Source organism: Copadichromis virginalis, linkage group LG7 (assembly GCF_057382275.1).
Source record: "Copadichromis virginalis isolate Kocher_CV1m ecotype Utaka linkage group LG7, C_Virginalis_male_GT1.1, whole genome shotgun sequence".
Classification (NCBI taxonomy): domain Eukaryota; kingdom Metazoa; phylum Chordata; class Actinopteri; order Cichliformes; family Cichlidae; genus Copadichromis; species Copadichromis virginalis.
In genome coordinates, this window is record NC_140624.1 from 45,119,571 (window position 1) to 45,135,140 (window position 15,570).

At 46.7% G+C, this 15,570-nt stretch overlaps 1 protein-coding gene across 2 annotated transcripts; it reads left to right on the forward strand.

The window, feature by feature from the left end:
- The first annotated feature begins 227 nt into the window (after nt 1-227).
- setd1ba (SET domain containing 1B, histone lysine methyltransferase a) lies at nt 228-14,204 on the forward strand. 2 transcript variants are annotated; one of them, XM_085463639.1, is made up of 19 exons: nt 228-1,014; nt 1,273-1,424; nt 1,673-1,771; nt 2,062-2,332; nt 3,218-3,339; nt 3,727-4,815; nt 6,448-7,167; nt 7,745-7,918; nt 8,007-8,100; nt 8,192-8,400; nt 8,496-8,577; nt 8,673-9,017; nt 9,155-9,286; nt 9,902-10,440; nt 10,700-10,867; nt 10,953-11,078; nt 11,195-11,314; nt 11,655-11,792; nt 11,899-14,204. In XM_085463639.1, the coding sequence occupies exons 1-19, from the start codon at nt 954-956 to the stop codon at nt 12,070-12,072; spliced, it is 4,815 nt and encodes a 1,604-aa protein (XP_085319765.1). In that variant the 5' UTR covers nt 228-953; the 3' UTR covers nt 12,073-14,204. The 2 variants fall into 2 exon arrangements, with proteins under 2 accessions (XP_085319765.1, XP_085319764.1); XM_085463638.1 differs by having other exon boundaries at nt 9,155-10,440.
- Nucleotides 14,205-15,570: the final 1,366 nt, after the last annotated feature.

The following is a 15,570-nucleotide window of genomic DNA, read 5'->3' on the forward strand; positions in this document are numbered from 1 at the left end:
TACCGCTGTTAACCAGCCAATTGCCCGAGCACTGCAAACAGCACCAGGCAATGTCAAACAAAACCCAGTTAGTCCGATAGCAACGCACCTCCACTGAAATAATTTACAAACTAAGAGAAGCACAGTCAGGTTTAGTATTATATAAATAAAAGCGCCACCGTTTAAAAAAAAAATGCTAGCATAACATTAATAATTTTTAAAAAGAGGACAAATGGGGAACATAGGCGACGGATTGGCACTAGTCTGTTGCTGTAACCAAACAAACCGCCGCGTTCCAACGGTTATATAGCCGGGTAGCGAAATCGAGCTGCCAGACATGCGAGTGTTCGTATTAAAATTCCAATTCCCGTGTTTGACATTTTTATATTAGCCGCCATCACCTATTGCCGTGTCGCCGTAATGACTCTTTTACCCTAACATATCAACCGACATGTCCTGAATGTACAAACGCCCGCAAGACCGCACAGAAAAGCTCGCCACCAAAGCAGTTTTATTAGCCCTTTAGTGGCAGTTAAGAAGATATTACCCCCTGTGTCTGTCTTGTGTTTGCCAGTTAGGTAAATACAGCCGGTAGATTCAACACTATGTCGTTTAGAGGATTTGTGAGACACTAAACTATCGCCAGACCTCATTTAGTCGCGGATATAAATGGGAGCGTTTCTGCGTGGCCTGCCTAAAAACACGTTTATTTTATTGTTAGGCTAATGCAGCGTCAAATAAGCTGCGGCCATGGAGGCAAGTTTGTAACGAAAGTGCCGTTGGAGGTGGGCAAGCCTAGCGGTGTATTGTGGGAGAGACAAGCAGCTACAGACCAGAGGCACACAATATGTGTTGGCTCTCGCCGAAAAGGAGGCAGTATTCTTTAAGCTAAATCATGTAATGTAAGCGGCGAAAGGAAAGCGATTTCGTCTTTTCATCAATTACAAAGAGAACAACACCCGATCGGACGAACCATGTCCAAGCCAGGGGAGAGGAACAGATTGAACGAAGACCATGGCAGAAAGCAGAGTTCAAGTAAGCTTGTTCTTTTTTCCTCTTTCTCCAGCCCTCCTAATGCCTGTTTTCCGTAAGTGGGATATACACTAGATCCCATTTTTCGCTCTCGCTTGGGGTTACCCCCGCCACCGAAGTCATGCATCTGTAACGTTTGGCTGTTTTAAAGTGTTGGAAGGGGTGGAAAGGGGGGAGGTTTTGCTGGTAGGAGAACCGTGCTTAGCGCTTGGCTCCCGATAACGTTAGCTCTCCTCTCCTTGTCGCTGCCTGTCGTTTCAGGTTTGGCGAACGGCATGGACAGTCATCCCGTCTGCGGCTCAGCGGAGAAGCGGAGTCACCACTGGAGAAGTTACAAGTTGATAATCGACCCGGCGCTTAAGAAGGGATCTCACAAACTGTATCGCTACGATGGACAGACTTTCAGCATGCCCGTAAGTGCCGCATTTGACGCGGCGGAGCGGCTACAATAGTAACCGAGTAGCCGACCTCCATGATAGGTTACAATGTGGCTGTGCTGGCCGTGGGTTTGTCACGGGCACGTTCAGCATCTTGAACACGGTGCCCGGAGGTGTTCGTGTTGATTCACCGACGCAGGACAACTTTGCAACAAGTTAGTAGCGTGTGGAGCTGTGAATGGATAACGGCATTGTGTGTGTGTCTCCCCCCTCTTCTCCCACAGAACCCCGGGATACCACCGGTGGACATCGTCCGAGACCCCAGGATCGGTCGTCTGTGGACTAAGTACAAAGAGACGGACCTGCCGGTGCCAAAATTTAAGGTATCCACTCTGGCTTGAAGATCGATGCCACACTTTTCCTTGCGGATACGGGGTGCTGTCAAAAGTTGCAGACACACCCCCCTCTCACTCATCTCCGGGATGCGAAGTGAAAATGTGCCTGTCGGTGACCAAAATAATACGCTCTGCTCTGATGCATGTCTGCTTTTACGGACTCGACCGAGTGCATCAACGCGATCTTTGAAACTTCTCCTAGCAGTTGTTATCTCAGCTGTCAGAAATGACCCTCCACACACGCGGTGCAACATTAACTCCTGTCATTCTTCTTCCAGATCGATGAGTGTTACATCGGCCCCGTGCCTCCAAAGGAGGTGACTTTCGCCAGGCTCAACGACAATATCAGGGAAGGATTTCTTACCGACATGTGCAAAAAATTCGGAGAAATCGAGGAGGTCGAGATCCTGTACAATCCGAAGAACAAAAAGCACCTGGGGATAGCCAAAGTTGTTTTCGAGAGCGTGAAAGCCGCCAAAGTGGCCGTGCAGTCGCTTCACAACACGTCTGTTATGGGAAACATCATCCACGTGGAGCTGGACCCGAAAGGTAAACAAGAGCTTAAGTTTGCTTAAAAAAAATCAGAATCATATGTGTTATAAGAGTCGGGAGCACAGAAATATGACAAGCGGAGTGTTACCTTTAGAGTGACAGCGTTCACGTGTGCATATTTACGTGCGTTGCCTGGTTACGTGGATAATTGAATTCATTCATTGAATATAAGCCTGCTCCCACAAGCCCAGAGCTGACGGTGCTGTGCACTCCCACTGTGCATAATTTCAGACCTGCAAACAAACACAAGCCAATCTGTCCGAGTCCTCTGTACTTTAAATTGTTTGCATTTAACTTAAAACTAAGAAAAGAAGTTAGTTTTTCTGTTGTTAACACTGTTTGAATTCCAAGTCCATGCATGTTCTGTCTTGTTATTTTTTTTACTGATGCAAAACTGCAGCTTGAACGCATCGTAACATACCACTTTAGCAGTTTTGCTTATTATTTAATGTTATAAATACTGGCAAATATTTTGATTCACAGCTTGCACTGTTTTCATTGTCCGTAGTAATGTCTTTATGTTAAAGTATTACCCCAAATTGATGGATTTTTTTTCCCTAAGTGTGATTGATGTCTTTTTAAGAAGTGCAGTTAGGGTTTGCTTTTTTGATCAATATGCTAAAGGAATGCATGCTTTTTTAAATTAAAATATGCTGATCAGTGGTATTTATCCCAGAACATAATGATGCTTTTGCAGATACAAATAATAATGCATCATATTAGTTTGCAAACCCCCCTCCATAAGCACAAGTTGTTGCTTTAAAATGTTTAGCTTGGAGTTCAGCTACTGGAGAATAATCACTGTCACTTAAATGATGCCCGATGAAGTCTGTTGGCTTTGTAAACCTGGCATCAGACCCAGACATGTTTACTGTTCTGCAGGTGAGAATCGCCTGAGGTACTTCCAGCTCCTGATGAATGGCAGCTACACTCCACGCACGCTGCCTGTTGGTGGAGAGGAGGCCAGAGAAGTTTCCCCTCGAAGCCTGGCAGAAGCCTTACTGGTAAAAAAACAAAAAGAAATAAAGCTTAGGTTGTGCAGTTAAGAGTAAAATAGTAATTCAGTAGTAGTTTTGTGCTAGTTTGTTGAAGGTCAATTTGGAGGAACTGTTGCACACTCTTGTGTAGATGCTTTATTGTGCTTTGTAGAAATGGTTCAAGATACACCTGAGCAGGAACTTAACTGAAAGTCAGGCAAACCTGTGGCTTTGTATCTTGAGATGTCCTCACACTGCTGTGCCACCAGCTTGCTATTTTGATTTTAAAAAATCTTACTTGCTTTAGTTGTTTGAGAAACTGATTTAAAGAATCTTCTCGAACCTAAAGATGTTCTCAAGAAAATGCCCAAATTAGAATTCGCCTCTAACAATTTCATATTTGTGTCCTCTAAGGCTTGCGAGCCCATCCGCAGGTTATCAGAGAGCAGCGTGTCTGCTGGGGGAGGAACATTGCCGCCCAGCAGTTCCTCCACCCCCCTGACCCTGGAGACCGGCTACTCCAGCCTAAGACAGGATACGCCACAATCCCAGGGAACCCCTCATACCCCGCGTCAGGCTGGTACGCCTTTCTCTCAGGACTCTAGTTATTCCAGTCGGCAGTCCACGCCTGCCTACCAATCTAGCCGTCCTGAGAGCTCCGGAGGTTACAAATCTCGCCGACACGAGAGTAAATTTCAGGATGCGTACAACCGGAGACCGGAGAGGCCTCAGTATCGCAGCAACATGTATCGAAGTACGCCTGAGCAGCCTCCTTTCAAACAGCACCAGCTCACACCACCTGAACCTCCACCTTCCACCACTTCTTTCAACTACACAGCGCCTCCCCCCGCTACACCCAACTTCAAGTCCGCCTTCTCACCCTACCAGCCCCCTTTGCCCCCTGCGTTCCCTCCAACAGAGCCAGCTTTCCATCACCCAGCCCAAAGGGAGGGTGAATACCTCCGACCGCCAGAGCCGCCCCTGACGGCTGCTGTTGACTTTTTGCCCGCCAAGGAGCGACCAGAGACTCCTCCAATCCCGGAGCCTCCGCCACCAGAGCCCGCTCCTCATCCAACCACCCCTCCTCCTCAAACACCAGAGCACTGCCCTTCACCCGGTTCCCCCATTCTGGATCCAGAGAGGAACAGCCTGGATTCTCGCATTGAGATGCTGCTCAAGGAGAAAAGGACAAAACTGCTGCCGTTCCTGGACGAGCGGGACTCGGACAACGAGGTGCGAATGGAGGGAAGTCCGATTTCCTCCTCGTCCTCGCAGCTATCCCCGATCCCTCCTTACACAGGTGGCTCTCAAGGTGGTCAGCAAAATTCCCGTCCCTCCAGCACAGGTTTGGAGGACATCAGCCCCACGCCACTGCCGGACTCGGAAGATGAAGAGCCAATTCCCGGGACTGCCTCACTGATCAAGAGAATCAGCTCTCCTGTCCACGAGAAAGAGAAAGAAGGATCTTTTGGAGGCCACTCTCCCGCTGAGAAAATGGACACGGTAAAGCAAATATTTATTTTCTTAATTCCCTGATATTTGTGTCCAAATAGCGCCATATTTACCTCCATGCTTGTCACATTTGACAAGAAACAGCGCACAGGTGCTGCTTCAATTACCTCTCATTAATGGCACTGATTAAGTTGATGGAAGCGCGGTGCTGATGTTTACGCACAGCTGTGAATGACAGTTACACAGAGGACGCAGGAAGTCGGGTCTAGTTTCAGTGTGCGGCGGTAGTAGTAAACCTTCCCTTTTGTTTCATTCTTTTTCTTCTTCTGCTTTGTAAAGGAAATTCCGGTTTCACAGCAAACCGTGCTTTAAAAAAAAAATAGGGGCCATACCAAAAAGGTGTTTGCTCCTCCAGTTTACCACTGGCATTTTTCTTTCTTTATTTTTCTGCAAATGAAAAATGAAGAATAAAGCACCTGTAACCTTCTGAGGAAGCGTGTTTGTTTGCCTCATGTGCGCACACGCACTCCTTGTCAGGCGCAGATAAAAGAGTTGCAGCAAGTTATGAATGAAAAAGCTTTCGGTGCAGCCTTACAAATGCCTTCGCATTCATGGGAAGACAAACCACCTCTCTTTGTTTTAAAGTCGCAGTAGCACCGTCTGGCCTGTCAGGTTGCGTTTCAACACAGCGTGCTGCGAGGAAGAATAACAGCCTCTCTGCTGTTGGGGAATTGAACACTCTTGTTTCCTCTTTCTAACACACGCTCACATGGACGAAAAGCACGGTTTGGCTGTTGGCCCCTTTCAGCACGCCACATTTCCTGGTTTAGCTGAGCCTGACAGTCAGGATTGGCCGAGGCGTCTCTGTTCTCATATTTCAAGTTATCGCAAAGCAAACAGTACAAACAGGTCATTTGGGTAACAACGCCACTCCCATGCTGAGCTTTCCCTGCTCGGTTTCATTTCTGCAGCAGCTGAGACTTATGAAATAAAACAGAACAGATGAGAGTTCAGTGCTCAGATGTTTTTCAGAGTATTGCATTTGTGTTTTGCACTGCGGCGCTTTAGTTCGGTGCCTAAGCAAACATCTCGGTTTGGTAACACGCTGATCGAAGACTCGGGTCGGCTGTGTTTGACTGTGACTGAACTTTGAACTCAGACCAGGTGTAGAATCATTTAGTGCTCTTATTTTGAAGGTGCTGTGAGTCCAAGATAATATTTGGTACAGTCTGAAGTTTTCCTGTAGCACATCAGTGAGGGCAATAAAAGAGAGTTGGCACTGAATGCCTACTGAGATTTGTAGGGTTTCCTTTTTTAAATGTTGACAAATGTAACATTACAAAACCAGTGTTTTTGTTGTTGTTGTTTGTTCATTTGTTTTGTTTTTTAAAGTGGTGTATCCCAAGAAATCATCCCTTTACTATCATTATGTTTTATTCAAACATCTCAAACATTTCCACACAATGCCCAGCGCTGTTTATATTTAAGGGGCTGCCACATTTCTCAAGTCGAGGTATATTCATTTTGCTTTGGGTTTTTTTGTTTTGTTTTTTTTAGTCTGATAGTTTGACCTCATTTTAAGGTCTTCATAAGAAAATAACATTTACTCAGGTGTCAGGTGAAAAAGGGCAGGTGATTGCACAGATTTGTTCAGTCCTGACAGGCTGTCCTGTCTCCACACAGGGTCAACAGTCATCGGGAGAGGATATGGAAATCTCAGACGATGAGATGCCCGGGACTCCGATCACAAGCGGAGAGTGTGGCAAAGGCATCGTCGTGAACTCTGCCGTGTCCCCGATGCAGACCATGGCCATGCATCCTTCCAGCTACCACCCCCTGTCCCACCAAGCCGGCTTTGCCATCGCGCATCACCCCCTGGCCCCTCACCTGGCCGCCCATACCGGAGTGCCTCACCCCATGCTGCCGCCCATGGGTCCCTACCCTCCGATGCCGGTGGTGCCTATGGATCTGATGAGCTGCTTCCGGTGGGAGCAGTGGAGCACGATTCCGATGTCCTTCCAGATGCAGCAGCAGATGCTGAGTCGCATGGCTCAGACCAGAGGGCCCTATCCCTATCCACATTTTATGGACAATGGCGCTTCCGGACCTTTCGGGGGACCCTATGCACCTCTTTCCATGGGTGCTACACCTGCAGGCAGCACAGGGGCACCTGGACAACAATGGCAGCATCCCAGTTTACCAAAGTTCAACCCCACCGTTCCTCCTCCTGGATATGAGACTAAAAAAGAAGATCCCCACAAGGCCACTGTTGATGGCGTGCTCCTGGTCATTGTCAAAGAGCTGAAGGCCATCATGAAGCGCGACCTGAACCGCAAAATGGTGGAGGTTGTGGCTTTTAGGGCCTTCGATGACTGGTGGGATAAGAAGGAACGTTCTGCTAAGGTAAGCTATCAAGAGCTCCAGCGGGAAAATCTGCATGTACTGACTGCTTATTGTACTAGTTTTGAATTACGATCAGTTAAATAGTGAAATAAAATTAGATCCATAGGATATGAATTAATTCTACGTACCAGAGGCCACAGACTGCAGTGACATTAATGTTGGATCACGTGATGCGTTTCAAGATTATTAAGGAGAGTAATAAAAAGGCACGTTTGCAGCTGATTTTCCTGTTTGTGGTCCGGCGTGCTTACACAACGAGGAGATTTGCATTAATACGAGATATTATTTTGACAAGCGTCATAATGAATTCATCTGATGTGGTAATGAATTGTTATGAATGCAAGAACAGCTGAAGAGGTCACGCGTTTCATCTTGTAAATTAATTATTTTTTTGTTGTTTAAAATCACTTAATTCATTTGCATTTTTGTGCCTGATTGGATAAAACAAACAGAGGATGAAGAAGTAATTTAAAATCCCTTTTCTTTGATCACTGAGGAAATCTGACTGAGCTACTTTTTGCTGTTCGTGGTAATGAGAAACACAGGGTTTCATTTAGTTGACGTCTTTCTTTCCAAGGCATCTTTGACTCCAGTAAAGGGCGCAGAAGGGAAAGAAGAAGAGAGACCTAAACCCAAAGAGACGATTGGGTCAAGTCTCCTTGAGAACTGGAACAAGGGTGAGGGGCTGGGCTACGAGGGTATGGGCCTAGGAATCGGGTTGCGAGGGGCCATCCGCTTACCCTCCTTCAAGGTATCATGATTTCTAAATTTTATTTACTGAACTGTAGAAGGAAGCATCATATGCACCAGGTGTTTAAAATGGTGCATGTCGTGCTCAGGTCAAACGGAAGGACCCTCCTGAGGCCGCAGCTGCAGGCGACAACAAACGAGCCCGACCCTCCACGCCTGTGGACGACGAACTGGAGGACGAAGGTAACCCTCCACCGTTTACACTCTCACTCGGTCCTCCATGCGTGCAGTTCTCTTTCAAAACCCAATTTATCTTTTGGTAATTTTCTGTCAGACCGGGAACGAGACCCAGCTGAGCTCCCCTCAGATGATTCCAAACTGGATGGCGACGGCACGTCGGCAAAGAGACGCCACTCTCGACCGCTTGAGCTGGACAGTGAGGGAGAGGAGGAGGTGGACACCTCAGGGAAGGAAGAGTCGCTGTCTGACAGGGAGGAAGAACCTGTTAAAATGGAGGTTGCGGAGAGGCTGTCGCTTGGCAAAGTAAGTCGCCTCCAAAATGAAAGGGGGGGGAAAAAGCAGCAAGTGTACAGAAATTTTGTGTGTATCATAAACCTTTTCGTTCTGATTTCTTCCAGGAGAGTGGTGATGAGGAGGGCGAAGGTGAAGATGAGGGAGACTTATCCAGTGAAAGCTCCTCTTCAGATTCGTCTGATGATGGTACTTCAGATATTTGACAGAAACAGCTGGTTGGCTTTATTTATTTTAATGCGTTTCCAGTAGTTATTCATTTGTTTTTGCCTCTTTTCTTACAGAAGCTGAGAGTTCGTCTTCTTCCAAGGCCAGCTCAGACTCCTCGTCAGAAAGCTCTGACTCCTCTGGCTACGGGTTAAGCTCGGAAGAGGAAGACGACGATGAGGAAGAAAGGGAGGCAGCAGAAGATGCGGAGGTTGACGGCAAAGATGCCGCGACCTCCTCATCTACTTCATCCTCTACATCTTCATCTTCGGAGGACGAGGAGGAAGAAACAGAAGCTAAGCCTCCGAGCTCTCCTGCAGTACCGCTCCCAGAGGTCAAGGAGGAGCAGATACGCAGACCTCCTAGTCCTGAGGAGCCGTCAGCAGAGGACCTGAAGCCACCGTCACCTCAACACATCCCTGGTAAATGTTTGCTCCCATTTCTGTAGTCTAGCGTGCATCACTTCAACAAAAAGCATTTCTAATTTTTAAAATGATGCTGTCAGAGGTTAAATGAAAATTAGAGAAGGGGGAAAAAAAAACTGTTTCTTGTCTTTCAGTCCAAGAGCGAGACATCAGTGACAGCCACATTCCTGCAGTGAAGTCTGAACATCAGGAGATTGTAGCAAATCTTCGGCCACCCACTCCCACAGGCGTCCTGTTTGACAGTGACCAGGAGACAAAAGCAAAAGGTAAAGCAGAGCCTGAAGATGTAGCCAGCACCCCTGGTCGATTAGCTTCCTCCCAATTAGATTCAAGCATGGGTCTCCCCAAATCGGCCTCCGCATCTGTAATGCACCTCCCTCTCCCTCCTCACCCGGCAATAGAAGGCCGATCCCTTCTCCATCCGCCTCCAGGCCCCCTGCCCGACTTCCCTCAGCGGCCCCGGCTCCCAACAGATGAGGATATCCCCCGCACGCCTGGCAGGGACCTCATGGAGCGTGCCCGAAGTCTGGGTAAATCCCAGAGCACCGACACAGTGCCCAACACACCAGGCAGTGATGCTCCGCTCACGGGCAGCAGTCTGTTGCTTAGTTCCCCTCACATCCCTGGTAGTCCTTTCTCCTACCCTGCTCAGTCCCCTGTCCTTAGCGCTGGAGTGCCCCGTACTCCAGGAAGGGACTTAACATTCGCCCCTGTCTTCCCTGACCCTGCAGCAATTAATAGGAAAGTGTCCTTGGAGAGCTTGGATGATAGACCAGTTTTTAAGGAGCCGCACATCAGCGCTGTGCCAGGCCAGGTCCTGGCAGCCGGCACAGAGCACTCAGTCAGCATCCCTGAAGATCTACCTACTGGTCTCTCTCTAGATGTCCCTGTGCCGTCCGATGTCACGCCGTTGAAGAAGAAACCTGGACGACCCAGAAGCAAAAAGCTGCCAGCGGCTTCTGCGGCTGAGGAGTCTTTGGAGCTCTCATCCGAGTCCATCCATCTGCCTGATGAAGCACATCTCGAAGCTCTCTCTGTACAGACGATCTGTGCACAGTCCCCCAAGCACTCGAGCCTGGACTTCCGGGAAGGAGAAGTGGAGCCTCAGACGGTGTTACCTGATGAAGACAACTTCCTGACCTACAAAGACGAGGCACCCAGTGTGGTCTCAAAGCCGCCACGAAGGGCGCGGCGGCCCTGGGATGAGATCCTGCTGGGAAGCCTGTCTCCTGTCACCACGCCTCCACGGCCATACTTCACCCGACGCTCTGATTTTGAGGAGATGACCATCCTGTATGACATCTGGAACGAAGGCATAGACGAGGAGGACATACGGCTTCTGCAGATCACCTACGACAAGATGCTCCAGCAGGACAACGGTAACGACTGGCTCAACGACACGCTCTGGGTCAACCATCCTCATATCCTTTCATTCTCAAAAGTCGATGCTCAAGTCTCTAATTTATATCACAGAGAGAAACAACATAAAAGTTCTTATTAAAGGTTTTTTTCTTTCTTTTTTTGTAAATGAAATTGTATTGCACTGTATTTTGAACAGCAGCACCCTCTGGTGGTGAAAAAGAGGAAGTTGGCAAATTTTGAGTCAGGGTTCAAGGATTTTTCTGGCTTTCTGGAATAATTTTCAAGGTGTTTTTAGTCCCTTCCTTGACTTCCCTGCACCTACCAGCATCCCTGGAGTGAAGAAAAAGAGGCGAGATGACGGAATGAGGGATCATGCGACGGGCTGCGCGCGAAGCGAGGGATACTACAAGATCGACAAGAAGGACAAGATCAAGTACCTTCAGAGCACGCGGCTGCAGTCGGAGGAGCCGCCGGTTGACACACAGGTGGGCAGGACGTGTGGATTGTGATGGTGTGTGTAACAAAAACTTGCTGTGGGTGAACACGTTTAGCTTCTCTCTGTCTCTGCAGGGCATGAGTATTCCTGCGCAGGTCCACGCCTCAACCAGAGCTGGCTCGGAGCGGCGTTCGGAGCAGCGGCGCTTGCTGTCCTCTTTTGCGTGTGACAGCGACCTGCTCAAGTTCAACCAGCTGAAGGTAAATATTATGCAGGAGAACCTGTGCAGAGGTTGCCTTACTCTACAGTTTTTACCAGCAGACACTTTAAAATGTTATCAAACTTCCTGTGACACCCAAGTGTTTGTCTGTTTCAGTTCCGTAAGAAGAAGATCAGATTCTGCAAATCACACATCCACGATTGGGGTCTGTTCGCCATGGAGCCCATCGCTGCTGATGAAATGGTGATCGAATATGTGGGACAGAACATCAGACAGGTGAGAGGCAGACAGCTGGTTTGTGTAATGTGGGTTTTCTTTCTGCATGTATGTAAACAGTTTTTTGTTTTTAACCTACTTTTATGTGACTCACATGTGTCTGATTAACCTACAGTATAGAAATAGTGCATCATGAGGAATTTCAGTACCACTGAAAGTAACCTTTCCTCAGGTTAGTCCAGGTAACCAACAATTGTGACTTGACAGAAGCCAGAGGGTTAGGTTGTTAAGCTCTTCACCAGTGGTTCTAAGGAGTGAAGCTGTTAATATGTTCACGGGGTGTCAGCAGATATCTGCAGTATTAACATACCATCTAATGATTGACGTTCTTGTCTGGCAGGTGATCGCGGACATGAGGGAGAAACGCTATGAAGAAGAGGGCATCGGCAGCAGCTACATGTTCCGTGTCGACCACGACACCATCATAGACGCCACAAAGTGTGGCAACTTTGCTCGTTTCATCAATCACAGCTGCAATGTAAGGCAACATCTGCATGGGGAATAAGGTTTAGCAGCATGAATATAAAAAAGAAAATTTGTTCTTATGCCCTTCTTTTTTTCCCCCCCTCTCCTCCCTCTTGCAGCCTAACTGTTATGCGAAGGTCATCACTGTGGAGTCTCAAAAGAAGATCGTGATCTACTCCAGGCAGCCAATCAACGTTAACGAGGAGATCACGTACGACTACAAGTTCCCCATCGAGGACGAGAAGATCCCCTGTTTGTGTGGGGCAGAGAACTGTCGGGGAACGCTGAATTAACGTCAAGTCGAGGTCAGAAAGAAAGGTCTCCCCCAGCTTCTCTCTAAGCTCGCCCCAAACTCGGCGCAAACTCCGTGCTTGAAATCTCGGATCAGGAGGAACTGAAGAAGGAACGCTTGTTTGGGAGTGAGGAGAAGAAAACCGGCAAGTCACCCGGACAGAGTTCAGCTACCTGTCTGGCCCTCTTCACATATTTAACTCTAGATTGTTTACGAATTATGGTGCTCTTAACATACAAATTAAAAAAAAAAAAATGAAGAAGAAGAAAACTTCTAGTTTTTTATGTGCAAACACTTGACTTGCGGGTGCAGCGTTTCCTCCCCTCCTCTCAACATCGGACAGTATTTCAGCGTGGCTGCTTCTACGCCTGGCTCGTACAAGTTTTACACCTTTTGTTTTTTTCTTCTTCCTTTTTTCTCATTTGTCTCATAAGCTTTACCCACACCACACGTGGTACATAGAAACAACACAGACTCTCATGTTCAGCTGCTCACTAACACTGTTAAGACGCACAAGCCCACCAGGTAAACGCCACCCTCTTCCCCACTTGTGGGAAGAGAGGCGGATGGCAGACGGTGCCGTTTCCACGCGGGTGGTTTTCCTGGACGTGAATCAAACTAATGAAACAAAAGGAAAAAAAATCAAGCTTACCATTGCAAAATCTGGAATATCCAACCATCTCCTGCTCTCACCAGCCAGCGACGGATCATGCTGCTTCCTCTTAGTTTATGCAAAAAAATGCTAATTAAGATGTTCAAACTTTGTATTGATGATATTCCAGTGTTTTGCGGTTTCGTTTAGGTTCTCTTCTTACTTCAAAGACACTATATTCGTGTGTGAATGTGTTCGTTATCGTGTCCGGATAGAGCGCGAGACTGTGAGTGCACTGACACACACACACACTCCCCCCCCCCCCTTCCGTGGGTCGCAGCATGGAAAAAGCCAACCAATCATGCAGAGCAAGAAAGACTAAAGATTAATCAAGTCCTGTCTACTTCCAGAGCAAGTGAAGGTACAAGTTTTCAGCTGTGGAGAGAGTAGTTAGTTCTCATTTTAAGTGCCATATGAATGCGTTACTGTCTTTGTTTAACCCGAGGAATCCAGTGATGCGTTAACATGGATGTGCACAGAAATGCTTCCTGTTTTTGGCTGATGGAGGATTTTTCTTTTCCTTTTTCTATCTGGGTTCACCGTCTCGTGTTTGTGTGCTCACAGATTTCTGTCCTCGTTATACTACCAGTGTTTAATGTTCCCCGCAAGGCAGAAGAGAGCCGATTCTTTCTTTATAAACTCATCGCAATGAAAAAGACAAACTTGTGAATGCACTCGGGGCTCGCACTTATGCGTCCGCCCCCCCCCCCCCCCCCCCCCCGCCCCCTTTTTCACCCACTCAGTCCTCCCGCTAAGACCAAGTCTAACATTTTGCTTTTCATTCAGTTAAATTGAAAATGGAGATTTTTTTTTTCCACCAGTGATGTTCATATTGTAAATGATGACTTGTACAGAAGATCTAATGCTTTTTTTATATACATCTTCACAACTTTTAAAATGCATCTTTCTCTCTCTCTTTGTTTTTCACAAAAGACTGAGTATTTAAAAAGACAAACAAACGTATTTTCAGGGATCTGTAAAAGAAATCTGATGGTTTAAAAGGTTGTTTATTTAAAGAAAAAAAAAAAAGGTCCACTGTGTACAGGACGAGTCTCCACCTCCCTTTGGAAAGATTGTTTCTTGTAGAAACGTCTTCATTTTTCTGCCCATTTGCTTTGTAATCCTAATATGTGTAAATAGTGTAACTGTGAATACTATATAAATAAATATATATATATATATATAAATATATATATATTTTTGTTCCCTGGGATTTGCTACATAAACACAGCTCAGACATCTATCAGAATTAGATGAGCTGGTAGCAGGAAATTCAGCTTGTGTCAAGCTTTGGGGTTTGTTTTTTTTTTTTTAATTTTCTGTTGTAAATTCTATGAAAAGTTTGCGGTGTGGAGAAAAGAAAGGTGCAGAATCGGCATGAGAAGAGGACTGATGTGTCAGCCTGTTTCTCCTGTCTATTTATTATACAACAAATGTATGAAAAAGGAAGAAAAAATGGAAATAAAGCATTTTTGCATACATCCATAAACGCTGGTGGTTTGTTATTCCTGAGGCTGCACGATGTGAGATAGAAATACGACTGATGGAATGAAGATCGTCCTGCTGATGCAGGCGGCAGCTGATCAATCAGCTGCCGCATCAATCATGCGACTCAGTGCAGGTTTCATAATACTACAGGTGGGGGGATTCTGCTTACGCTCATCATGCGCTCCACTGCTACTGTCGAGCCACTTTCAACTCCCAAATTCTTGAATGCTCCTATGAATGTATTACTGATGATTTGAACAATATTCACATTTTCAAACTCCGATGGACTGATGACCTCCCAGGCTGTACCACATAACCCTGAATTTGCTGGATCATTGGATGGATGGATTGCAGAGAGGAGCCAAATTGTTTATGGGAGAGGTTTGTTAAATTTCACGTGACCATAGGTGATTCAACCTGACTCTAAAACAATTCAAATTAAAACTGTCAACATGCTGACTTTCTCTCTCGCTATATACACAAACATGAACGCAAAGAGACTTTTAGTCCAAACCAGGTCTTGCGTCAGTTCACTGAGGGGTCAGTCACAATTCTCCATGAGCAAATGGCAAGTCAACATACATGCATGGGACTTGTGGCCTGAGGGTTAGAGGTAGAGGGTGCCCTTTCATCCATGACTGCTCCAACAGATCTGACTGTGGCTGACAGCGAGTACAGCACCCTGGCAGAAGAAGCATTGTAGTGAAGCTCATCTAAATAAACCCCAGAAAAGGCATTAGATTTTTTTTCCAAGGCTTTTTTTTTTTTTTAATAAAACATTCACCAAACCAACGAGTTGTCAAAGCAAGACTCCAACTACTTTGATTCAGTGCTCCAACCCTCCTCTCTGTAGTTGGGATTAATAATGTGTTTGATCAGTGAATTTAGAAGCTTTTGTGTTTATCTGCAGTGAAAATCTGCAGAAGCCTGGATTCACATTCACACAGTCCCCAGGGAGACAGAAAAGGCTCACAGTGTGGTCTCCCTGTGTGCGCGCGCCGCCCTAAGGCCGTGACAGGAGGAGGATGGTGTGACCACAAGCAGGGAGGCTGGGCTCAGAGAGCGAGCTTAGACAGCATGGGAGCCCAAGTCGCACTCGTCGCCATCTGCTTAGCGAAATCAAACACAGGATCTGATTGGTTGGTCGTTGTCACTCCAACTGTGCTATCTTGCTTTGCCGGTCATCTTTGCAGCTCAGATCGTCTTAAAATGTTTTCTTTGATTCTTTTGCTAATCCTTATGAAAAGGGCAGTTAGAAAATAAAAGCTGAAAGAAAAACTGATATTTACATTTTACCATTATTGGGGATGATGTGCAGGTGTGCTCAGGAGTTTACACTCACTAATCATGGGCATGAAG

What these genes read in the sequence shown, in the direction of transcription:
- setd1ba (XM_085463638.1), top strand. Translation starts at nt 954, where the DNA reads ATGTCCAAGCCAGGGGAGAGGAACAGATTGAACGAAGACCATGGCAGA. An exon ending in GACAGACTTTCAGCATGCCC is followed by an intron (nt 1,425 to 1,672) that starts GTAAGTGCCGCA and finishes CTTCTCCCACAG; the next exon opens with AACCCCGGGATACCACCGGT. An exon ending in TCCGCTTACCCTCCTTCAAG is followed by an intron (nt 7,919 to 8,006) that starts GTATCATGATTT and finishes TGTCGTGCTCAG; the next exon opens with GTCAAACGGAAGGACCCTCC.